Here is a 26,614-nt window from a genome sequence, read left to right as displayed (position 1 = left end):
GGGAGAGAGAGGGGGGAGAGAGGGGGTGGGAGAGGGAGGGGAGGGGGGGAGAGAAAGGGGAGAGGGTGGGTGGGGTGAGGGAGGGGAGGGGGGGGGAGAAAGGGGGAGAGGGGGGTGAGAGGGGGAGAAGAAAGGGGGGGGGAGGGGGAGAGGGGAGGGGGAGAGGGGGGAGAGAGGGGGGGGTGAGGGAGGGGAGAGAGGGGGGCGGATGGGGGGAGAGAGGGGGAGTAGAGGGGGGGAGAGAGGGGAGGAAGAGAGGGGGAGGAGAGAGAGGGGGGAGAGAGGGGGGAGAGAGGGGGGAGGGGAGGGGAGAGAGAAGGGGGGAGAAGGGGGGAGAGGGGGGAAGAGAGGGGGAGAGGAGGGGGAGAGGGGAAAGGGAAGGGGAGAGGGGGAAAAGGGAGGGGGGGAGAGAGGGGGGAGAGAGGGGAGAGAGGGGGGTGAGGGAGAGAGGGGAGAGAGGGGAGAGAGGGGGGGGTGAAGGAGGGGAGAGAGGGGTGAGATGAGGGGTTTGTGTGGGAGAGGGAGGGGTGGTGAGGGAGAAGGGGGTGGTGTGGGAGGGGGGGTCGGGTGGTGTGGGAGTGGCAGGGAGGTGGGATGGTGGTATGGGGGTGGTGTGTGGGGGTGTGTGGTGGTGTGTGGGGGAGTGGGGTGGTGTGGGGTGGTGTGTGGGGGGGTGGGGTGGTGTGTGGGGGGGTGGGGTGGTGTGGGGTGGTGTGTGGGGGTGTGGGGGGGTGGGGGGTGGTGTGTGGGGGGGTGGGGTGGTGTGGGGTGGTGTGTGGGGGGTGGGGTGGTGTGGGGTGGTGTGTGGGGGTGTGGGGGGTGGGGGGTGGTGTGTGGGGGGGGTGGGGGGGTGTGGGGTGTGGGGGTGGGGTGTTGTGTTGGTGTGGGGGGGGGGGGGGGGGGGTGGGTGTGTTGTGGGGGGGGTGGGGGGGGTGGGGGGTGGGGGGTGGGATTCCTTCTGGTCAAGGCTGATTGGAGAGGCAAGAACAGAGCTTCACCTGAGCAGCTGTAGACTTTGTACAGACTGCAGACATCTGGGACATTATCTGCGCTTACTGGGAGTGGGAAGAATGGAATGGCAGTGTTTACATGGCTGGTATTTCACATGCTTCTTGGCACCATGTGGTTAACACGAGACCAATATTCTTCCCTCATCAAATCCTGATTCTTGAGGGAGGGGGCACAATTGTAGGATTCAAACAGAACTGGAGCCACTAGCAATACACCAAAAAGCTACACACTCAAGATGCTATTCAGCCCATTGAGCACAAATCCAGGTAGGATCAGAACAGTAACTGAATAAAACATGTGTCTTTTCTGTGAATGCTGACCGACCAAATTGGTATTTTCAGAAATTTCCTTCATTATTAATCTAAAGCAAATGCCCTTCCCATTGACTCTAGCTATGGACTGAACCAGCATAATCAATGCCACATATCTGTCCCTACAGTATGTGCCAGGTTTTTGTATCTGTCAGTGCTGGCCACATGCAGCTGCTGTTTAAAAGGCTAAATGGCAGCAGTTCTGGTCAGAATCTCAGAATCTTGTTTTTTCCCCATAACTAATGTATGATCACTACATTCTAAATGATTACCCAATTAACCCCTGCCATTCTGCATAAATGGATCCATTACTGCCTCTTCCCTCATTGGACTGGAAACATATTGATGCAAAAAATTCTCATGAACACACTTCAATAACTTTAACCAAGTAAATCTTGCCCAACTACTACCCCAATCCAATTGGATAGTTGACATCACCCTTTAGTGGTACTTAATAATTCTTATATATCTTTATAAATTTCCCCACAAATTTTCTACACTTCATTCTTTTTACTTGTTAGCCAATAGAATACACCCAGAAGTGCAATGGTACTTTTATTTCTTAACTCAAATTATGTGGCTTTTGTCCTTTATCACCCAAGAACATTCTCTCCTTTCAGCAATCCAATATCTTCCTCAGTGATATTCTACAATCTCTGTGACTTCTTACTTTCCCTTTCCCAAACATCCAGGATATATCTAATCCTAAATCTTAATTTGTTTTGGGTCACGTCTTTGCACCACAGTATCAGAACTTTAGGTGGCTATTTATGCCTGCAGTCCATGAAGTTAAGAGGGAGGGGAGGGAGGGGAGGGAGGGAGGGGAGGGAGGGAGGGGGGGGGGGGGGGGGGGACGGACGGACATCTGTACCACCTGCTCACCCTAGTCTCATGATCACACATTTCCTATCTGCCTGAATGTACAGGTGAAGTAGTGGCAGATGCAAAGCAGGGCCAACAGCCGTGATAAAGGAAGTGTTACTGAGTGCTCAGCCAGCCACTGAAACTGCTCACAACCTGACTCCTTCTGGTACCTGGGAAGAGCAAAACAATTCTGCATCTGACCCAGTAAATCTATGAGGTTGGATGGCCTCCTCCTGCACCCACTTTCTATGTTTCTATGGATGCCCGTTAAACAGCACGAGTGAAGATCATGTGGGGTGGGAGATTGCAACCTTCACGTGGTCCACCCTGTTTCAACAAATGCAATCAACCTGGCGTGCACAAACAGAAGATCAAACAGAACAAGTTGTCTTACACGCAAGAAGAAGAAGAAGAAGAAGAAGCTCATGTTACTGGTCTTCTCTCTGGGTGACTCATTCAGTTTATCGTTGGAGATTTATGATATACAATTTCAGCAAACACAACATGAGGCAAGTTCAAGTTTGTATAATTCTCTTCATATGGTCTTAGTTTTAAAGAGCACTTACCAGCTGCATTATCCTCCCTTGTTTCCATTTTAAGTTAGATCCAGCTGGGTTTTGGTGTTGTGGGTCCACTGAGTAAGTCCAATGCTGGACAGGGCTAGCTTTGCTATTTATAAGGCAAGCCGAATTACGTTTTACTCAATTACGTGCTTGAGTAATTGAAACAACCAAATATTATTGTGGTTGATTGAACAAATAAAGTGACACATCAAATATTTTTGAATAATTATGATTGGGCGTGACCAGGTATTATTTTGTGTTTGTAAATAGATGCAGTATATAATGCCATTATTTGTATTGCAACACTGTAGGAATGTCAACATTTTGAGATTTAAAAAATCAAGCCTGTAATTGATCCATCAGATAAAGCATAAAAAGAAGTTTAATTTGATACATAATTCACTTTCATATCTTCAGTATTAAAAAGGTTATGGTCATTTTCATTCTCAGAAATTAGCATCTTGTTCCCTATTGCTGTTCCACTGACAACACAAAAGCTGTGATCGAGGACAGTCAATTGACATAAAAGCCCATAACTTTCTTAAAAAAGAAGAGAATGAAATTTTCAGTTACTGTAGATAGAAGCAGTCTGAAACAAATATGATACATCTTACTTGGATGACCTGAAATTAAAGCATTTAATTAGTTAGTTACCTAATTGTAGCTAATTACAAAATTGACCGTTGTGACGGAAATAGTTATAAACACCCAGACTGCCTTGAAAATTCAAAATTGTGATATTCTCAAGATCCGAACTTTAATATTATTCTATTATATGATTGGTCCATAACAAACAGGTAAAGAAATTACAATTTCCAGTAAAAGACTAAGTCTTCATGGAGAAGATCAGTTGCTGGCTGGTACATTGACATAGCATAATCAGTAGCATCATCATACTCCTCAGATTGCAACCATAAGCAACTCTGTACACCTTGTTTTTCCTCAACCTTTCAATGTTGGCATTGTAAACTACAAGGTTTTGCTCTTCAAACCATGCATGACATGCCTTTCTGCCCCTACTTTTCCATTACAAATGTCCTGTAGATCATCACATTTGGAGTAGAACAAATTCGGATAATCTCTGCGAATGCTGTCTAAATCAGTCTCTTTCAATTTTTTCCTATTTTTTTCCTCTCATTCGTGTCCCGAGCATGCTCCTTGTCTTTCTGTCGCTTGATGATTTCTGCTCTCAATTCTTTCTGTTTTTTCTTCCGTCTGTTCCTCTGCACGCTCCCCAATTTCAAACCAATGAACTGCATTAACAGAAACAAGTTATTATTTTAGAAAAAAAGAAATGATTTTGTTCAACAAAATGCTTAACATAAGTTAAACGTTAAAACAAATAGTAAATACCCAACAAAAAATTCATATTCATCAGTGTAATCAAATCAATTAAATTCATCTAAATTCAATTACTAGATCTAAACATCTATGCCATTCTTAAGAAAAGGCTAAAAATAAAATTTAAAAGAGCCAAAGTATCCAAATAACAAACTGATCCCATTCACACAAGAATTCACAATATAACGATTTTTAAATTCACTTTGTCATGAATTTCTATGCCAAATTGAAGGAATTGAATGTTTAATTCCCATAAATTTTACTCTGTTGGTTTATAACACTGCAGCAGGCAAGGGCCGTTTTACACAGACATTTGTTCAAAATCCACAAACATCCATTCTCAAGATAATCAAAATAATTATTTTTTGCATAATCCTGTCATAAAATCATCTAAATTATCTATGTTTTGTGTTATTCACTATCCATGATCAATATTTTCATACTAAACATCTAACTGAAAACTTATTACTGTGGAAGTTTTTAGTCAGATAATTAGTATGAAAATATTGATCATGCATTTTAATCACCCCTCCCCTACAGCTTCTCGAATCGCACGCACAGGTAGTGCGCAGATCTGGAGCGCCATTGATGGTAGGAATTTGTAACAACTCTAAACATTGCATTCTTTGCAATCTCAGTAGTGGTTGTAATTTCTGGCTTAGCATGTTACAGACTTTGGTCTATCCTATTCAGTCAAATGCAGGCAAATGAGAGTAGCTTAAATTGATATCTATGTAGACATGGACATGTTTGTGTCCAACACAACCCTTGCTAGTACCCACCGCTCACATGATCTGCATGCACTGCATGATCTAAAGCTGTTGCTGAACATGACAAATGTAATTTTATTGATTGAAAGGTTGGTTTTGTTCTGTACCATCGTTAACGTTGTTATAGATTCTGGGATTGTTTCTCTGGTAATATCCTTCAGAGGCTTTAAATCGACAGATCCAGCAGCATTGTATATTTGCCATGTTCCAGCCAAAGAACAGGACATCTGTTCCCAAGAAAGATTGATCAGATTAACATGACCAACAAAATGGTAAATACCAATGAAACTTTTGGTCAAACAAACATTTATTTAAATCTCATTAAAATGAATTTGTTAAATTTGAGGCTTCAGAATTTGGTAAAAAATTCTGGGTATTGAATGGGCTGTGTTCGTTGATGTGAACTGTAAGATTTTTATTTCAAATTTCCATGATAACCAAGGATATTCAAGTGACATGTTATATTCACTTGAATATATAGATTCAGTATATTAAATGCCGCCCAACTTTCAATGGTTTCGTTTTCCTAGATTTTTTTGTTTCGGTTTTGCTCAATGATGTGCTTGAGTCATTGGAATAACCATCTATTACTGTGGTTGATTGAGGAAATAAAGAGCCAACATCAAATATTATGATTGGGTGTGACTAGGGATTATTTTCTGTACAAGTAAATAGATGCAGTATATCACAATACCATTCATTTGTACTGCAACACTGCATTCTTTGCAACCTCAGTACTGGTTTACATTCTAACCTCTAACCTTCAATGAGTATGCTGTTCCTTCTCCCAAAATCTCGGGTTAAGAGTGAAGAGTTTTAGCCCCATCCTCTCCCCACACCAACCCTCCCCCCACACACCAACCCTCCCACTCCTCTCATAAGCTTCTTCAATACCATCTTCCCATGGAACTGTCAATTACACAACATATGCCAACTGTGAAGGTTGCCATAGTGAAGGTTAATGGGGAGACGGTGTACCCCGCCATGATGCCTACTTCCAGTGGTTACCAAGCTGTGGTAAAGTCTGATGTTGTTGGACAAAATAGCAGATCATGGAAGTAGTTTTTACCAGATTTATTATTGTTGCAGGCACCTGAAAGAATTCAAAAGCAGTCCATAGTAGCGAATGAGGAACTGATCCATAGGCGTTGGCCAGGTTGAGGAACAAGACATGCAGATTCTTTTGTTCTTTCTTAGCAGTTTGGATTTGATGACAAATGACGCTGGTATGTTCAAGGCATCCTGAAAAGCCTGTTATGCCAGCCTTTAGGATTGACGTATCAATGAAATGGTTTTGTTTCAGATTCTTTGTTAGTCTTTTTGCCAACACACTGTAAAAGATCTTGCCTTCTATGTTAAGAAGGTTTATTTGCCGAAACTGTTCGATGGTGGACGAATATATTTCTTTTGGGTCAGCACTCAACCCGCTCTTCGCCAGGCTTTGGGGATAACTTGCTTTTCACACGCAATCCTCATGTTCCTCCAAAGGAATATCAGAACATCCGGGGCATTCTTATAGACACAATACGGAACACCATTAGCGCCTGGAGCAGAGGCCGTTCTTGCCTTCCTCATGCCTTGATTTGACCTTCCTCTAGCGTGGGGACATCATCGGGTTTTCAGGTGGACTCCCTCCTTCTTTGACGTTTCATTGATAAGCCCACAATGTCCCCAGAGGCCTCAACGGTGATACCTGGCGTCCCAGGTACACCCGCCTCAGTTCCATACCCTCCTGTCTTCATCTTGCAGCCCAATTGTTATCTTTCCTTTCAATCCAAAGCCAATTGCTGCTTTTTTCTGCTGAATTTGACAATTACTTGATTGCTTGTTGGAGGGAGTGACCTCTGACCCCCATTTTCTTTAATAGACTCGTCATTGATGTAGCAACGAATCACCTGCATCCCACTTCTACAGGGAAAATTTGGGTCTTCCAGCCATTTTGGGCCGCTTCTGTTGCCAGTTCAGAGAACTTGGTCTTTTTCCTCTCATAAGCTTCTTCAGCACCATCTTCCCATGGAACTGTCAATTACACAACTTATGCCAACTTGGCTGTTGTGAACCACAGGACCATGCTTGGCCGGAGTGTTGTAGCCACAATGTCTGGGGGAAACACAAGCTTTTTTTCCAAGTCCACATCCATTTTCCAATCCCGAGCAGCCTGCAAATTGCTTGCATCCTTTGATGGTAAGTGGTGCTCTGGAGGTTGGCCTGCTGGTACAAATGTTGTAAAGTGGACATTTCCTGTTGATGTTTGTGGGGAAGCATTTGCGGTTGTTCGCCTCTGTTCCAGGATTGATGCCAGTTGTCTGAGAACTTGGTTATGCCGCCAAGTGTAATGCCCTTGGGCGAGTCTCATAGTGCATCCTGTTAAAATGTGCCTTAGTGATGCAGGTGTTTGATGAGAGAATAAGCGGGGTCCCGGGGTGTTTCAGGTTCTGGGGCGAGGGCAGAACATTATAAGTGGCTCTGGTGACAAAACTTAGCCGAGATCCCTCCATTTGCCAGCTGAGTTTCCTCTTTTCCAGGCTCTCCCAGTTAGCCCATTGGCCCCGCTTAGCCATTGAGACGGCCTTGTCGTGTTGCTCCGCCTCCTCCTGTTTTCTCACCTCCTGCACAACGAGCTGCCTCTTCTGCACTGATGTTGCCTTGTGCCATTGAGAATCTTTTGGGACGAGCCCGAGTCCGCTCTCTTGTGTTGGACTTGGCCAATCACATCCCTGAAATGAAGAGCAGACTTAGCACTCTGAACGGCTTCAGATGGGGTCTACTATCGTGGTTTACAAGACTCAAATTAAAGATATAAATGACACAGACACGGAGAATTCTTCAAGAAGACGAGAAGCCTTTAATTTGCACAAATCTGGGCCTGGAACATTCAGAGATAGTACAGCTCGGCCACTCTCCAAATGTTCACTAAACTATACTTTCATGCAGCGTTTTATTGTAATTTCAGTTCTTATCTTTGGCTGCTTAGCATTCATGTTTTTACTAACTTTAAGCTCGTACGGTCCTTGTCTTTTATCTCCAATTTCTGAGTTACCATAATGTTCTAACTGAAGCAAAATAAACTAAACAATAACATGTTTTTGGACCTTGACTTCTGAGCACACAAAAAAGCTGACATCTGCGAGCTTTACTCAATGTTTTAAGCATATTGGTTATATGTCTACACACAAAGATGCAAATGGTGCAGAAAGTAAAAGTGAGATGTAACCTTTTTAATTTTCTATATTACTTCTATATAGTCTTCCATATAACTTCCTTCTCTGAGACTTTAAAAAGTCTCACAAGACAAAGAAAACTACACACATTCCCCAGGTCTAATCACTCATATAGCCCTAAAATGCAGGCTCGTTTAATTAATTTTACGTAATGCTGTGTAATGTTCTTTCTCTGGCTCCTTGAGAAACTGGACCAAAAACCCACCCCCATTACGTGAGGCAGGAAAAAAGACCCAGCTTCCCTTACATACTACATTTAACATTTTCCTAACAGTTCTTCTTCATCGTAGTAGTATTCTATCACCCAGGTCCATTTTCCTTTAGGGCCGGATTCGTCTGCACCCGTTATTATTGGCAGTTGTTTCACAATATCTTTCACCAGGAGGGACTTAATACAGGGGAAAACACAGCACAACATTATTACCACTACATGTAGTACGACCACAATGGTCAGTTCAATTTTGAATCAGCCATTCTCCCCAAACCCCCCAACATCCTCTCCAGCCACCCATACAATTGATGTCTTAACCCTGCGTTTCGTTTAACCTTACTCCTTAGGTTTTTAACTTATCCATGGCTTTAGTGAAAGACCCCTCCGGGCTAGTATTATTACGGATAAAGGTACAACAGTGCTCCACAAAAAGTACACAAGCACCCCCTTATTCTGACCTTATTTACACCAATTTCATAGTCACTAATGTCTCCAAAAAAACTTCACATTATCTTAACCATATAACAATGACAGCAATGAAACAGGCCACCTTGGCCCTTCTAGTCCTTGCCGAACACTTACTCCCACCTAATCCCATCTACCTACACTCAGACCAAAACCCTCCATTCTTTTCCCGTCCATATACCTATCCAATTTATTTTTAAATGATAAAATTGAACCTACCTCCACCACTTCCACTGGAAGCTCATTCCACACAGCTGCCACTCTCAGTAAAGTTCCCCTTCATGTTACCCCTAAACTTCTGTCCCTTAATTCTCAAATCATGTCCTCTTGTTTCAATCTTCCCTACTCTCAACGGAAAAACCTTATCTACGTCAACTCTGTCTATCCCTCTCATCATTTTAAAGACCTCTATCAATTCCCCCTTAACCTTCTTCCTCTCCAAAGAATAAAGACCAAACTTGAACAACCTTTCTCTGTATCTTAGTTGCTGAAACCCAGTCAACATTCTAGTTAATCTCCTCTGTACTCTCTCTATTTTGTTGACATTTTTCCTATAATTTGCCTATCAAAATTATACACCATACTCCACAATTGTCCTCACCAATACCTTGTACAATTTTAACATTACAACCCAACTTCTATACACAATGCTCTGATTTATAAAGGCCAACACACCAAAATCTTTCTTTACCACCCTATCTACATGAGATTCCACCTTCAGGGAACTATGCACAGTTATTCCTAGATCCCTCTGTTCAACTTCATTCCTCAATTCACAACCATTTACCATGTACGTCCAATTTTGATTTGTCCTTCCAAGATGTATCACCTCACACTTATCAACATTAAACCCATCTGTCATGTTTCAGCCCACTCTTCCAAATGACCTAAATCTCTCTGTACACTTTTAAAATCTACTTCAATATTCACAACACCACCTATCTACATATTTATTAATCCATTTTACAACACCAACATCCAGATTATTGATTCACATGACATACAACAGTGGACCCAACACACATCCCCGAGGTACCCCTCTAGTCACTGACCTCCAACCTGACAAACATCCATCCATCCACCATTACTCTCTGACATCTCCCATACAGCCACTTTTTAATCCATCTTGCTACTCCTTACTAAACCTACTTAACCAACCTTATTTCCTTATTGAACCTTGTCAAAGGCCTTACTGAAGTTCATCTTGACAACATCCACCACTTTACTCTCATCAATTTCCCTAATAACCTTTTCAAAAAATTCAAGATTAGTCAAACATGACCTTCTAATCACAAATCCATGCAAATTCTTCCTAATCCTACCCTATTTATCCAAATTCTTATATATATTATCTTAAATATCCTTTCCATTGTTTTGCCCACCACTGATGTCAAACAACGTTCTTGTTAAAACTCTACTCTTTTCTCACATCTTTGTCCTCCTGTTCACTTACCTCAGGGCTATTATCTATTTGTACCTGCGGGACAGCCCTCATGTAATTATTGAAATGGTACCAGGTATATCAACCTTCTACCTGAACATCGGTCGGTGGTTTAGAAAACTCATACATACACCTTGTCTTCAGGTTTAAAGGGTCCTTCCTCCTGGTCCACCTCCAACAGCTTTTACTTTAGCTGTTCATAAATAGACTTGTATATCATAATTAACTGTTGCATATACTTCTTAAATTCTATCTCTAATTGTTCTGAACTCAGTCACTTGTAAGGACCTCTCCATTGTGCAACTTACATAGGTCGGCCAATAAACATCTCATGTGGTGTTATGTGGGTTATTTGGTTAGTTTGCATGCCACATCTCTTCAGTGCCAATGGCAGGTCATCGATCCAATTCAACTTTGTAATTACACAAATCTTATTTATATTAACCTTCAATGTTCCATTTATTCTTTCCACCATGCCTGTGACTGCAGGTGTTACACACCCAAATGTGTATTTTACTCTAAGGGCCTGTATCGCCAACTTGACTACTCCATAAATGAAAACAATCCGTTGTGAAAACTGATTTATGTAGGTCTACCAAACCTCTTAATTACCTTATGCATCATAAACTATACTACTGTGCTCATACCTAAATCGATTCTGACTTACCCTAGACATAACAACTTATCATCCTCCAGATACTGTTCTGGCTACTTCGTCTGCACTTTAATTTACCTTCTTATGTGCTTGACATTTAATGACGGCTAGTGCCCCTGACTTCAATATTGCTCTTGTCAGGTCTAACTTTACTGCTAACTTTTGGTCTACGTTGCTTTTCTCAAAGCCTTTCTATTTCCCTACTGCTCTAAACATATCACAAACTCCATAATCATATGCTTAGTCGGTATAAACTTCATCTTTCTCACTTTCCCTCACATCACATGCTTCTCTTAAAGCCTTAATTTCTGCCAACTGAGCTAAGCAAGGTTACAGGCTTCTAATTTAATTACCTTAAAGTCTAATTCATCCTTATACACCATTTCAAACCCTACATACTTGCTAGTATGATCCCTTTAACAGTAAACATTCACAAACAAAACCTTTTTGTCTCCATCATTCAAAAGTTCTCACTGTAAAACATTATTTAGGCTTGTTTGTCCTTCTTCCTTCATTATCTTTCTTAATGACGTCACAATTTCAACATATTTTCCAATCTAACCTGAACTATATCCTGCCTTCCCCAAGGTCATCATCCTCTGTCCTACATTCTGAAATATATATATATATTTTTTTAGACTTACAATATCTCTCTCTCTCTTACATTGCTTCTCACTTGTGGAACAAACCAACAAATCATCCACATCATTAAATACTTTCTAAGGGTACACCTTCCAACTGCCTTTATCATCTAATTAAAACATGGAGCTAGTATTCAAAACCCTACCTCATCCTAGCCTTTCTTGACATCCTCCTTTAAATCCCTCCCTCCCTTGGGGACCCCAGTCCTGATAGGGCTTATATCCAGATTAATTTCATTCCTGATAGGACTTTTTGAGGAAACGCTCCCCCAAAGACATTTATTATTGGCATGTAATTCTCTGGCCCTGCTTGGTTTTGTCATAGGACTCCCTTGTGTCAGTTCATCACTTATTTCAGTCTTTTCAACCACGTCCGTTGTTATTGACAACATTGTCTTTTTTTTTTCACGCTCTTTCTTTTTAAGGTTTTCCTGCTGGTTTGCATTTCTTTTTCCTATCTTTGCGATATTTCTTGACCGCAGAGGCCAACTAATCGCTGAATCGGGGGTGGGAAATAAATGACAATCCCACCACCACCTCCAATCTAGGCTTGACTTTAAGAGGAATGACATCCACCACAGTAGTTCATAATATAATTTTCATCAACTGGTTGCCTTCTATTTCTTGTTCATTTTCAACTCTCCACCTTTTCAGCTGGTTTTCAAGATAGGCTGCAGGATTATTTGCCTCTCCTTGTGTATCTCCCCTTTATTCCTTGGGGTTTACCTTAAGTGGGTAACATTGTCTGAGGGCCTGCCATATCCTTTGCCTGACTGTGTCAAACAGCATGCCATTGCTTATTACATTGTTCGCATAATTTTATACTATCACTTCAGTAGTTCTGTCAGTTTAGTGGCTCATATCACTTTCACCAACAGTGCCTTCAAATCTCCCATAGCCAATAATCGTCACACATTTTCCTCCTCCAAAGTCCTAATCCATTTCCTCCCCCATCAGGGATATAGGGTGAGGTATTTTTTAGCCCTCTCAGTTTATGGGTGCCCCAAGGGATAATCTGTGTCTGTCCTTCTCTTTTCTTTTTAAAGCATTCTCATCAATTTATCCCTATGCTTCCCACTTTAATCCTTTCTGGTATGCCTTCTTTCTTATTCTAAACTCAATTTCTTGCTTCTCAAATATTCTAGCCTCCTTGCAAATTCATTCACCTTTCTTTTTAAATCTTCCACTGACTCCTCCTGCTTTATTACTTTCACGCCTGTCATTTCCTACTTCTGTTATCTCCTAACTGCCTCTCTCTCCTTTCTTTCTAAACTGCCTAAGTGTATCTAATTCCTTTCCTTCCGCTTTTCCCACTTTTCAAAATTATCTGTGGCCATATAATTCATAATTAACACTTTCATCTTGTTACACATTTACCTTAAAAGTTCCTTCCTTACGTCACTTCCTCAAATCTCAGCAAATTCTTAAAATCTCACCAAACAATCATTACCCTTCTCCAACCAGAATGTTTACCATAAAACAACAAACCATAAAAGCTGGTCATGTTTCATCAATTAACTTATTTCCAATTATTTCAATCCATTCTCACCTCTATTTTAAATGTCCAATTCCTAGCACTAGGAACAATTTTCCAAATTAACTTTACTGAAAAGAAATCTAAAAGAAACATCAGAAAAAAACAAACAACCTATTAATGATCTGGATGAGGTAATTGAAGGCAATATCTCCAAGTTTGCGGATGACACTAAGCTGGGGGGCAGTGTTAGCTGTGAGGAGGATGCTAGGAGACTGCAAGGTGACTTGGATAGGCTGGGTGAGTGGGCAAATGTTTGGCAGATGCAGTATAATGTGGATAAATGTGAGGTTATCCATTTTGGTGGTGAAAACAGGAAAGCAGACTATTATCTAAATGGTGGCCAACTAGGAAAAGGGGAGATGCAGCGAGACCTGGGTGTCATGGTACACCAGTCATTGAAAGTAGGCATGCAGGTGCAGCAGGCAGTGAAGAAAGCGAATGGTATGTTAGCTTTCATAGCAAAAGGATTTGAGTATAGGAGCAGGGAGGTTCTACTGCAGTTGTAAAGGGTCTTGGTGAGACCACATCTGGAGTATTGCGTACAGTTTTGGTCTCCAAATCTGAGGAAGGACATTATTGCCATGGAGGGAGTGCAGAGAAGGTTCACCAGACTGATTCCTGGGATGTCAGGACTGTCTTATGAAGAAAGACTGGATAGACTTGGTTTATACTCTCTAGAATTTAGGAGATTGAGAGGGGATCTTATAGAAACTTATAAAATTCTTAAGGGGTTGGACAGGCTAGATGCAGGAAGATTGCTCCCGATGTTGGGGAAGTCCAGGACAAGGGGTCACAGCTTAAGGATAAGGGGGAAATCCTTTAAAACCGAGATGAGAACTTTTTTCACACAGAGAGTGGTGAATCTCTGGAACTCTCTGCCACAGAGGGTAGTCGAGGCCAGTTCATTGGCTATATTTAAGTGGGAGTTAGTTGTGGCCCTTGTGGCTAAGGGGATCAGAGGGTATGGAGAGAAGGCAGGTACGGGATACTGAGTTGGATGATCAGCCATGATCATATTGAATGGCGGTGCAGGCTCGAAGGGCCGAATGGCCTACTCCTGCACCTAATTTCTATGTTTCTATGTTTCTAACCTACATTTTCCAACTTCCCCTTTTAGGTTACGAGGATACAAACAGTTAATCGTTATCTTACAGCTGTTCATAACTTTTCCCCATTGCTTCCAATTTATTTAAAGGAACATACACCTACCCACAGTGGACATTTTTGATTCTGCTGTGGGGGGACTTTTGTGTTCAACTCTATAATTTGTTGTGTTCTATTTCCTTTTATTTATTTATTTATTTATTAACCCTTTTCTCTGGTTGTTATGGAAACTTATTATCTATTTTATGTAAAACACTTTGGTGTCAATGCGAGTTGACTCAAAACGTGCTATATAAATAAAACTTACTTAGTTACTTACTTACCCTTACAAATACAATAAACAAAATAATTATCACATATATAAACTTCCTCATTCATTCCAACCCGGTTTTTACACACAAATCACATTCGTTCCATTCTTACTTCAAAGAAATTTTTCAATTTTTTACATGTATTAAAATTTCAAAATTAACATTTATATAATTCTGATCTCCCTCCCAAGCCAAAGTTGGACGATCCAATCCTCCAGCAGTCAGGTTCACAAACACTGTGATTGGACATTGATTCAGATCGTGACCAGTCAGACTCACCGTCACTCAAATTCTAACCACGCCCCACTAAATCACAACCAATCAAAATCCTAGTCACTCAACATCTGACCACACACCACTCCCATTAATTTCCAGACAAAGGAAACACATTTATTTTCTGATCTCTCAGCTTAAAGAATGCTGAAAGCTTATCTCCACAAACAGTTAAGACACTCAGTCCTTAAACCATACACTATTATTATTGCTATTCTACTTTCTGCTATTCTACAATATTCTATCATTGTGTATACCTTCTGCCACGCACCTACCCCAAATTCGTATTTTGCCCGGATGACCCCTGGTCACCCGAAGGCGTTGTCCACATAATACTTGCCTTGCCCGTGCAAAACCCCTGAATTCTCAGGGTGATAACCACGAGGTCTTAATACTTGCCTTGCCCGTACAGACCCCTGACTTCTCAGGGCGGTAACCACAAGGTCTTAATAAACTCTTAATACTATCACATTACTTTCTTATCACAACTATTATTACTCACCACACACACATGCGTTCTTGGACAAACCACCCGGTCCTCCTTTTTAGAACAATTTAGTGCCAGATTCTTGGGTCGGAGAGACCTTCTAACTACCTAGTCACTTCTGTGTCCCCAATGGCTTATCATGAACAACAGGTTATTAGTCCAAATGAAGTGGAAATCCGCATAGTTTTTAGGCGGCCACCTTTGTACTGTTGTCCTTAAGATCCACATTAGGGGCTGGGAAGGCCCTGGGCTATTGTCTTTTAATTAATGGTCTCTTACCGACCCTGCTCGCTGCGCCAATTTGTCGTGGTTTACAAGACTCAAATTAAAGATATAAATGACACAGACACGGAGAATTCTTCAAGAAGACGAGAAGCCTTTAATTTGCACAAATCTGGGCCTGGAACATTCAGAGATAGTATAGCTCAGTCACTCTCCAAATGTTCACTGAACTATACTTTCATGCAGCGTTTTATTGTAATTTCAGTTCTTATCTTTGGCTGCTTAGCATTCATGTTTTTACTAACTTTAACCTCATACTGTCCTTGTCTTTTATCTCCAATTTCTGAGTTACCATAAAGTTCTAACTGAAGCAAAATAAACTAAACAACAACATGTTTTTGGGCCTTGACTTCTGAGCACACAAAAAAGCTGACATCTGCGAGCTTTACTCAATGTTTTAAGCATATTGGTTATATGTCTACACACAAAGATGCAAATGGTGCAGAAAGTAAAAGTGAGAAGTAACCTTTTTAATTTTCTACATTACTTCTATATAGTCTTCCATATAACTTCCTCCCCATTGCCACATGGGGCACCGCTGTACGAACAACAGTAGCTTCAGATTCAGTGAGGGTCATGACTAGAGCCAGGACCTTGCCATAAATGCCATGTGCCTTTTTATGCCTTTTTTGATGATTTCAGGAAGATAATGCTTTTTTCACGATTGAGTGCCTAAATCATCCTTTTTTTGCCATTTTAACGTAACTTTCAGGAAAATTTACACTACCGGGGCGAATCCCGGCTGTAAGTGGGTGTTAAGTGGTGATTGGAGAGGGGTGCGTGGGATAGGGTCCAGTCTTTGCAAACTGGAGTCAAGCTGTGAGTAGGTGCGAAGTGTTGGTTGGGGTTACCAAGGTTAAGTTTTTGTTTATCGAAACTCCAGTAGAACTCGTTCAGGTCGTTGGCCAGTTGACGATTGTCAAGGAGCGGGGGGGTTTCCTCTTGTAGCTTATGATTTCTGCCAAGCCCTTCCACACTGAAGAAGTCATTTGCTGAGAACTTGCTCCGCAACCTCTCAGAGTACCTTTCCTTGGCAGTTCTGATTCCTCTTCTTAGCTTGTACTTGGCCTGCCTGTAGAGGTCTGCATCCCCGCTCCTGTAGGATCTACCCCTGCAAGCGTCAAAATGCCTAAAGTCAAGTCAACGCCTTGTAAAAAACTGAACGATTTGGTGAGAGTGCACGGGAGTGATATATTCTCTACGGACAACTGTGTGCTGTTTTGCAATGCATGTGAGAAAGGAGTGAATCATGAGAAAAAAATATTTCATCTCCATGCATGTACAGACAGCTAAACACAAGTTGGCAGCAGAGAAACAGAAGGTAGGAAATACGCAAGCTTGTCTCCTCACAACATCTACTGCTGGCTCCAATCACAAATCTGAGTTTGAGTGATCTGTGCAACACATTCATTGATGCTGGAATTCCACTGTGGAAATTGGAAAACAAATCTCAGAGGTTTTTTAGGGAAATACACAGAGGGACATATACCAAGCGAGTCATCATTATGGAAAAATTATGTTGACAGCAACTTCAACATTGTTGTGCAGAAACTTAGAGATGAAGTTGCATGCAACAAAATATGGATCTCAATAGACGAGATAACTGTGGGGCGATTTATTGCCAATGTAGTCAATGGTACACTGGAGGCAGGTCAACCATCAAAGGAGTATTTCTTGACATCGGAAGTATTGGAGAAGTCAATAAGCTGAACTATTGCTCAGTTGTTTACATCTTCACTTGCTGTACTTTGTACTTAAAGTTCCTGGCGATGTAGGTGAAGACATACAAGGAAAATGTGAGAGGGTGATTTTAGTTTACAAAGATCTTGAAGAAATACAAAACATAGCTCTCAAAGGTAGTTGTAAGGCACAAGATATCAACATGAATGTAGAGTTTGTAGCTTGTTTCAGGTATACACCAGTCACCTCAGCTGGGGTAGAAAGAGGTTTTTCACAACTGTAGCATATTCTGTCTGACAGACGGCATAGTTTAACACCAGATAATTTGAAAAAAATGCTGGTAGTTACTGTATGTGCAACCAGGCAACTTTGGTCATTTAATGTGGTATACCTTTATAATGATCATTTTTAACCATATTTTGGTGGTGGAAATAAATGCCATGCCTTTTTTGTCAATAAATGCCTTTTTTGTGCCTTTTTTGTAATTTTGTTATGCCTTTTTGCCTGCCTATTTCAGAGATTTTTAGTGCTTAAACATCCTGGCTCTAGTCACGACCAACCTTGCTTTAGTGCATTTGAATTCTTCCACAAGACCTGCAATGGATAATTCAAAATTTTCACTCCCATTTCACATGTGTGCTGATCATTCTTTCCAGCTTTTCCACTTTGTTGTTGGGGATTTCATACACAGTTAAAGGCCATGCAAGCTATGTGTGTGATGGTATCCTTTTCGAGTTGTTCAAACTGCTCGGTGTCCTTGAGCTTTGCATCATACTATCAGCCCAAGCTCTTCACTGGCATTTCTGAAACAGTTGGAACAGGTATTCCGTCAATATGAAATATTTGTTCCTTGACTTGACCTTTGACAATGGAGATGCTTCCGCACTTGCTGGGTTTAACCTTCATCCTTGCCCATGTGATGTTTTGATGAAGTTTTTCCAGAAGTCTCTTGGTTCAGGGGACAGTGTTGGTATATTATTCATATAGGTTCATACAGGTGGTAACCGCTGATCACACTGTAGCTGTTTTCCTCCCACAACCCATTTTGATGCACTGATTGAGACAAAATTGCAGATACTGGAAGTTGTTTTTTTACCTGATTTGTTATTGTTGCAGGCACCTGAAAGAATTCAAAAGCAGTCCACAGGAGCGAATGAGGAACTGATTCATAGGCGTTGGCCAGGTCGAGGATCAAGTCATATTCTTTTGTTCTTTCTTAGCATTCTGGATTTGATGCCAAATGACGCTGGTATGTTCAGGACATCCCAAAAAGCCTGCTATGCCAGCCTTTTGGATTGACGTGTCAATGAAATGGTTTTGTTTCAGATACTTCGTAAATCTTACACACTCCGTAATAAGAATATTACAGAGAATTGTAGATATTGCCCAGTAGATCACAGATAATGACCTTCCCATAAAATGTAAGGGATCTATAGGAGGCACTGCATCAAACAGGCAGCTGGCGTATCAAATACCCCACACCACCCTGGTCCTATCATCGGGAGCCTGAAAACTGATTCCATCAGTTCAAGAATAGCATCTTCCCAATAACCATGCAGTCTCAAGAACACTACACAACAGTGAGCCACTATGTACTGTGGCTTTGTCTGCACTACAAATGTCATGTTTTTTTGCAATAGTATCATGGTTATTAATTGACTGAATTTTAATTATTTTTTTTGTGCGTATTATGTTTACCGGCTTGTGAAGCAGCTGCAAGTAAGAATCTCCTTCTGTTGTCAGTGCTGTGGCAATTAAACATGTTTGATTACCTACTTCCATTAACGCCTTGCTGTGCAGTTACAGGAGGTGCATGCAATAGCTTTGAAGGGTTCCAGTTCAGATACCCAGCATTTTCTATTTTTATTTCAGTTTTCCACGTCTGCAAGTGTTTTGGATTTTCATTTTCTATGCATTTTCTTAAATCGTGTTTTCACACTCGAAGCACATGCTGCTCTCAGTTTTGATTCCTGTTCGTTGTGTATAATAGTTTGCTCTGCATTGTAAAAATCAAAGATAAATTGAATGATCACCTTGTGAAGTCCATCTATTCAGTCTGCAAGCACGAACGCAAGTTTCCAGTTGCCTCTCTCGTCATTTTCTCCATTGGAGCAGTGCAACAAAGAACAAGATCGCCCTATACTCGTGGGACTTAGAAGCGGCACTTCTCTCTGCAACTGGATCTTCGACTTCCTGACTAACAGACCTCAATCAGTGAGGATAGGGGACGAATCATCCTCTATGCTAATCCTCAACACTGGTGCTCTGCAAGGTGCTCAGCCCCCTTCTTTACTCAAACACTGTGCCGCCATGTACAAATCTAATTCAATTTACAAATTCACAGACGACACCATCATTGTGGGCCAGATATCAAATAATGATGATTCAAAGTTACAGGAAGGAAATTGAGAACCTCGTGTCCTGGTGTCGAGAAAACAACCTTTCTCTCAATGTCGGCAAGACAAAGGAGATAGTAATCGACTTCAGGAAGTGAAGCATTACACATACCCAGGTTTGCATTGACGGCGCCAAAGTAGAGATGGTTGAAAACTTCAAATTCCTCAAGATCAGAACTTTAATATTATTGTATAATATGCTGTAAGTCTGTAACAGATAGGTAAATAAATTACTATTTCTAGCAATAGACCAAGTCTTTATGGAGAAGATCAGTTGCTAACTGGTACATTGGCATATCATAATCAGTAGCATCACCATACTCCTCAGCTTGTAATCAATAAGCAACTCTGTACACCTTGTTTTTCTCAACTTTTCAATTTTGGCATTGTAAACTACAAGTTTTCGCTCTACAAACCACGCATGTCATGCCTTTCTGCCCACTACTTTCCCATTAACAATGTCCTGTAGATTCCATTTCTTAAGAAAAGGATAATTTTTAAAAATAGCCTAAGTATCCAAATGACAAACTAATCCCATTCACACAAGAATATAACATGATTTTTAAATCTCACTGTCATGAATTTATATGCCAGATCGGTGATGGAAATGGGTTTTAGGAACTAGGGGTACACTAAGTTTCCTGAGGCTGAGATTAGGAAGGAAGGAAGGGGGGGGGGGGGGGTGTGGGGACACTTTAAGCCCCCCATGAGAAATTTTATCTAACTCTGAAATTGAAGATAGACAAAAGCTGGAGTAGCTCAGCAGGACAGGCAGCGCAGCGACTCTGGAGAGAAGACCCTTCTTCAGACTGAACTGAACTCTCGTCGGTGAGAGCATTTGTGATTGTCTGAAGAAGGGTCTCAACCAGAAACGCAACCCTCTCCCCAGAGCTCCTGCCCGTCCCACTGAGCCACCACAGTCAGGGAGTTGAAGGTAGACACAGGGGTCCACCGTCAACTTCAGAGACAAAGTAGGACGATCCAATCCTCCAGCAGTCAGGTTCACAAACACTGTGATTGGACATTGATTCAGATCGTGACCAGTCAGACTCACCGTCACTCAAATTCTAACCACACCCCACTAAATCACAACCAATCAAAATCCTAGTCACTCAACATCTGACCACACACCACTCCCATTAATTTCCAGACAAAGGAAACACATTTATTTTCTGATCTCTCAGCTTAAAGAATGCTGAAAGCTTATCTCCACAAACAGTTAAGACACTCAGTCCTTAAACCATACACTATTATTATTGCTATTCTACTTTCTGCTATTCTACAATATTCTATCACTGTGTATACCTTCTGCCACGCACCTACCCCAAATTCGTATTTTGCCCGGATGACCCCTGGTCACCCGAAGGCGTTGTCCACACAATACTTGCCTTGCCCGTGCAAAACCCCTGACTTCTCAGGGTGATAACCACGAGGTCTTAATACTTGCCTTGCCCGTACAGACCCCTGACTTCTCAGGGCGGTAACCACAAGGGCTTAATAAACTCTTAATACTATCACATTACTTTCTTATCACAACTATTATTACTCACCACACACACATGCGTTCTTGGACAAACCACCCGGTCCTCCTTTTTAGAACAATTTAGTGCCAGATTCTTGGGTCGGAGAGACCTTCTAACTACCTAGTCACTTCTGTGTCCCCAATGGCTTATCATGAACAACAGGTTATTAGTCCAAATGAAGTGGAAATCCGCATAGTTTTTAGGTGGCCACCTTTGTACTGTTGTCCTTAAGATCCACATTAGGGGCTGGGAAGGCCCTGGGCTATTGTCTTTTAATTAATGGTCTCTTACCGACCCTGCTCGCTGCGCCAATTTGTCGTGGTTTACAAGACTCAAATTAAAGATATAAATGACACAGACACGGAGAATTCTTCAAGAAGACGAGAAGCCTTTAATTTGCACAAATCTGGGCCTGGAACATTCAGAGATAGTATAGCTCAGTCACTCTCCAAATGTTCACTGAACTATACTTTCATGCAGCGTTTTATTGTAATTTCAGTTCTTATCTTTGGCTGCTTAGCATTCATGTTTTTACTAACTTTAACCTCATACTGTCCTTGTCTTTTATCTCCAATTTCTGAGTTAACATAATGTTCTAACTGAAGCAAAATAAACTAAACAATAACATGTTTTTGGGCCTTGACTTCTGAGCACACAAAAAAGCTGACATCTGCGAGCTTTACTCAATGTTTTAAGCATATTGGTTATATGTCTACACACAAAGATGCAAATGGTGCAGAAAGTAAAAGTGAGAAGTAACCTTTTTAATTTTCTACATTACTTCTATATAGTTTTCCATATAACTTCCTCCCCATTGCCACATGGGGCACCGCTGTACGAACAACAGTAGCTTCAGATTCAGTGAGGGTCATGACTAGAGCCAGGATCTTGCCATAAATGCCATGTGCCTTTTTATGCCTTTTTTGATGATTTCAGGAAGATAATGCTTTTTTCACGATTGAGTGCCTAAATCATCCTTTTTTTGCCATTTTAACGTAACTTTCAGGAAAATTTACACTACCGGGGCGAATCCCGGCTGTAAGTGGGTGTTAAGTGGTGATTGGAGAGGGGTGCGTGGGATAGGGTCCAGTCTTTGCAAACTGGAGTCAAGCTGTGAGTAGGTGCGAAGTGTTGGTTGGGGTTACCAAGGTTAAGTTTTTGTTTATCGAAACTCCAGTAGAACTCGTTCAGGTCGTTGGCCAGTTGACGATTGTCAAGGAGCAGGGGGGTTTCCTCTTGTAGCTTATGATTTCTGCCAAGCCCTTCCACACTGAAGAAGTCATTTGCTGAGAACTTGCTCCGCAACCTCTCAGAGTACGTTTCCTTGGCAGTTCTGATTCCTCTTCTTAGCTTGTACTTGACCTGCCTGTAGAGGTCTGCATCCCCGCTCCTGTAGGATCTACCCCTGCAAGCGTCAAAATGCCTAAAGTCAAGTCAACGCCTTGTAAAAAACTGAACGATTTGGTGAGAGTGCACGGGAGTGATATATTCTCTACGGACAACTGTGTGCTGTTTTGCAATGCATGTGAGAAAGGAGTGAATCATGAGAAAAAAATATTTCATCTCCATGCATGTACAGACAGCTAAACACAAGTTGGCAGCAGAGAAACAGAAGGTAGGAAATACGCAAGCTTGTCTCCTCACAACATCTACTGCTGGCTCCAATCACAAATCTGAGTTTGAGTGATCTGTGCAACACATTCATTGATGCTGGAATTCCACTGTGGAAATTGGAAAACAAATCTCAGAGGTTTTTTAGGGAAATACACAGAGGGACATATACCAAGCGAGTCATCATTATGGAAAAATTATGTTGACAGCAACTTCAACATTGTTGTGCAGAAACTTAGAGATGAAGTTGCATGCAACAAAATATGGATCTCAATAGACGAGATAACTGTGGGGCGATTTATTGCCAATGTAGTCATTGGTACACTGGAGGCAGGTCAACCATCAAAGGAGTATTTCTTGACATCGGAAGTATTGGAGAAGTCAATGAGCTGAACTATTGCTCAGTTGTTTACATCTTCACTTGCTGTACTTTGTACTTAAAGTTCCTGGCGATGTAGGTGAAGACATACAAGGAAAATGTGAGAGGGTGATTTTAGTTTACAAAGATCTTGAAGAAATACAAAACATAGCTCTCAAAGGTAGTTGTAAGGCACAAGATATCAACATGAATGTAGAGTTTGTAGCTTGTTTCAGGTATACACCAGTCACCTCAGCTGGGGTAGAAAGAGGTTTTTCACAACTGTAGCATATTCTGTCTGACAGACGGCATAGTTTAACACCAGATAATTTGAAAAAAATGCTGGTAGTTACTGTATGTGCAACAAGGCAACTTTGGTCATTTAATGTGGTATACCTTTATAATGATCATTTTTAACCATATTTTGGTGGTGGAAATAAATGCCATGCCTTTTTTGTCAATAAATGCCTTTTTTGTAATTTTGTTATGCCTTTTTGCCTGCCTATTTCAGAGATTTTTAGTGCTTAAACATCCTGGTTCTAGTCACGACCAACCTTGCTTTAGTGCATTTGAACTCTTCCACAAGACCTGCAATGGATAATTCAAAATTTTCACTCCCATTTCACAAGTGTGCTGATCATTCTTTCCAGCTTTTCCACTTTGTTGTTGGGGATTTCATACACAGTTAAAGGCCATGCAAGCTATGTGTGTGATGGTATCCTTTTTGAGTTGTTCAAACTGCTCGGTGTCCTTGAGCTTTGCATCATACTATCAGCCCAAGCTCTTCACTGGCATTTCTGAAACAGTTGGAACAGGTATTCCGTCAATATGTAATATTTGTTCCTTGACTTGACCTTTGACAATGGAGATGCTTCCACACTTGCTGGGTTTAACCTTCATCCTTGCCCATGTGATGTTTTGATGAAGTTTTTCCAGAAGTCTCTTGGTTCAGGGGACAGTGTTGGTATATTATTCATATAGGTTCATACAGGTGGTAACCGCTGATCACACTGTAGCTGTTTTCCTCCCACAAACCATTTTGATGCACTGATTGAGACAAAATTGCAGATACTGGAAGTTGTTTTTTTACCTGATTTGTTATTGTTGCAGGCACCTGAAAGAATTCAAAAGCAGTCCACAGGAGCGAATGAGGAACTGATTCATAGGCGTTGGCCAGGTCGAGGATCAAGTCATATTCTTTTGTTCTTTCTTAGCATTCTGGATTTGATGCCAAATGACGCTGGTATGTTCAGGACATCCCAAAAAGCCTGCTATGCCAGCCTTTTGGATTGACGTGTCAATGAAATGGTTTTGTTTCAGATACTTCGTAAATCTTACATACTCCGTAATAAGAATATTACAGAGAATTGTAGATATTGCCCAGTAGATCACAGATAATGACCTTCCCATAAAATGTAAGGGATCTATAGGAGGCACTGCGTCAAACAGGCAGCTGGCGTATCAAAGACCCCACACCACCCTGGTCCTATCATCGGGAGCCTGAAAACTGATTCCATCAGTTCAAGAATAGCATCTTCCCAATAACCATGCAGTCTCAAGAACACTACACAACAGTGAGCCACTATGTACTGTGGCTTTGTCTGCACTACAAATGTCATGTTTTTTTGCAATAGTATCATGGTTATTAATTGACTGAATTTTAATTATTTTTTTTGTGCGTATTATGTTTACCGGCTTGTGAAGCAGCTGCAAGTAAGAATCTCCTTCTGTTGTCAATGCTGTGGCAATTAAACACGTTTGATTACCTACTTCCATTAACGCCTTGCTGTGCAGTTACAGGAGGTGCATGCAATAGCTTTGAAGGGTTCCAGTTCAGATACCCAGCATTTTCTATTTTTATTTCAGTTTTCCACGTCTGCAAGTGTTTTGGATTTTCATTTTCTATGCATTTTCTTAAATCGTGTTTTCACACTCGAAGCACATGCTGCTCTCAGTTTTGATTCCTGTTCGTTGTGTATAATAGTTTGCTCTGCATTGTAAAAATCAAAGATAAATTGAATGATCACCTTGTGAAGTCCATCTATTCAGTCTGCAAGCACGAACGCAAGTTTCCAGTTGCCTCTCTCGTCATTTTCTCCATTGGAACAGTGCAACAAAGAACAAGATCGCCCTATACTCGTGGGACTTAGAAGCGGCACTTCTCTCTGCAACTGGATCTTCGACTTCCTGATTAACAGACCTCAATCAGTGAGGATAGGGGACGAATCATCCTCTATGCTAATCCTCAACACTGGTGCTCTGCAAGGTGCTCAGCCCCCTTCTTTACTCAAACACTGTGCCGCCATGTACAAATCTAATTCAATTTACAAATTCACAGACGACACCATCATTGTGGGCCAGATATCAAATAATGATGATTCAAAGTTACAGGAAGGAAATTGAGAACCTCGTGTCCTGGTGTCGAGAAAGCAACCTTTCTCTCAATGTCGGCAAGACAAAGGAGATAGTAATCGACTTCAGGAAGTGAAGCATTACACATACCCAGGTTTGCATTGACGGCGCCAAAGTAGAGATGGTTGAAAACTTCAAATTCCTCAAGATCAGAACTTTAATATTATTGTATAATATGCTGTAAGTCTGTAACAGATAGGTAAATAAATTACTATTTCTAGCAATAGACCAAGTCTTTATGGAGAAGATCAGTTGCTAACTGGTACATTGGCATATCATAATCAGTAGCATCACCATACTCCTCAGCTTGTAATCAATAAGCAACTCTGTACACCTTGTTTTTCTCAACTTTTCAATTTTGGCATTGTAAACTACAAGTTTTCGCTCTACAAACCACGCATGTCATGCCTTTCTGCCCACTACTTTCCCATTAACAATGTCCTGTAGATTCAATTTCTTAAGAAAAGGAAAATTTTTAAAAATAGCCTAAGTATCCAAATGACAAACTAATCCCATTCACACAAGAATATAACATGATTTTTAAATCTCACTGTCATGAATTTATATGCCAGATCGGTGATGGAAATGGGTTTTAGGAACTAGGGGTACACTAAGTTTCCTGAGGCTGAGATTAGGAAGGAAGGAAGGAAGGGGGGGGGGGGGGGGGACACTTTAAGCCCCCCATGAGAAATTTTATCTAACTCTGAAATTGAAGATAGACAAAAGATGGAGTAGCTCAGCAGGACAGGCAGCGCAGCGACTCTGGAGAGAAGACCCTTCTTCAGACTGAACTGAACTCTCGTCGGTGAGAGCATTTGTGATTGTCTGAAGAAGGGTCTCAACCAGAAACGCAACCCTCTCCCCAGAGCTCCTGCCCGTCCCACTGAGCCACCACAGTCAGGGAGTTGAAGGTAGACACAGGGGTCCACCTTCAACTTCAGAGCCAAACAAAAAACACAGAATGCTGGAGGAACTCAGCGGGCAAGGCAGCACCCGCAGAGGGAACATATTACTTATCAGGAGCCTCCACAGGCCAGGACTCTCCCCCACCCCCCAACAGAAAGGAACCGCAGATGCAGCCGTCACCGCAAAGCGTCTATGAAAGGAACTGCAGATGCTGGAAAATCGAAGGTAAACAAAAATGCT

At 41.5% G+C, this 26,614-nt stretch overlaps 1 protein-coding gene across 1 annotated transcript in view; it reads right to left on the bottom strand.

Moving 5' to 3' along the window:
* LOC116984262 (cytidine and dCMP deaminase domain-containing protein 1-like) overlaps positions 1-26,614 on the bottom strand; it is an 87,242-nt gene that overhangs the window by 26,751 nt on the left and 33,877 nt on the right. Inside the window, exon 2 of the mRNA XM_033038379.1 lies at positions 7,239-7,577. Coding sequence (XP_032894270.1) covers positions 7,239-7,577 — 339 coding nt within the window. The remainder of the gene's footprint in view (positions 1-7,238; positions 7,578-26,614) is intronic.

This window comes from Amblyraja radiata, chromosome 19, assembly GCF_010909765.2.
Source record: "Amblyraja radiata isolate CabotCenter1 chromosome 19, sAmbRad1.1.pri, whole genome shotgun sequence".
In the NCBI taxonomy this organism is placed as follows: Eukaryota; Metazoa; Chordata; class Chondrichthyes; order Rajiformes; family Rajidae; genus Amblyraja; species Amblyraja radiata.
Note: the sequence above shows the minus strand (reverse complement) of the source record. Positions and strands in the feature narration are given on the sequence as shown.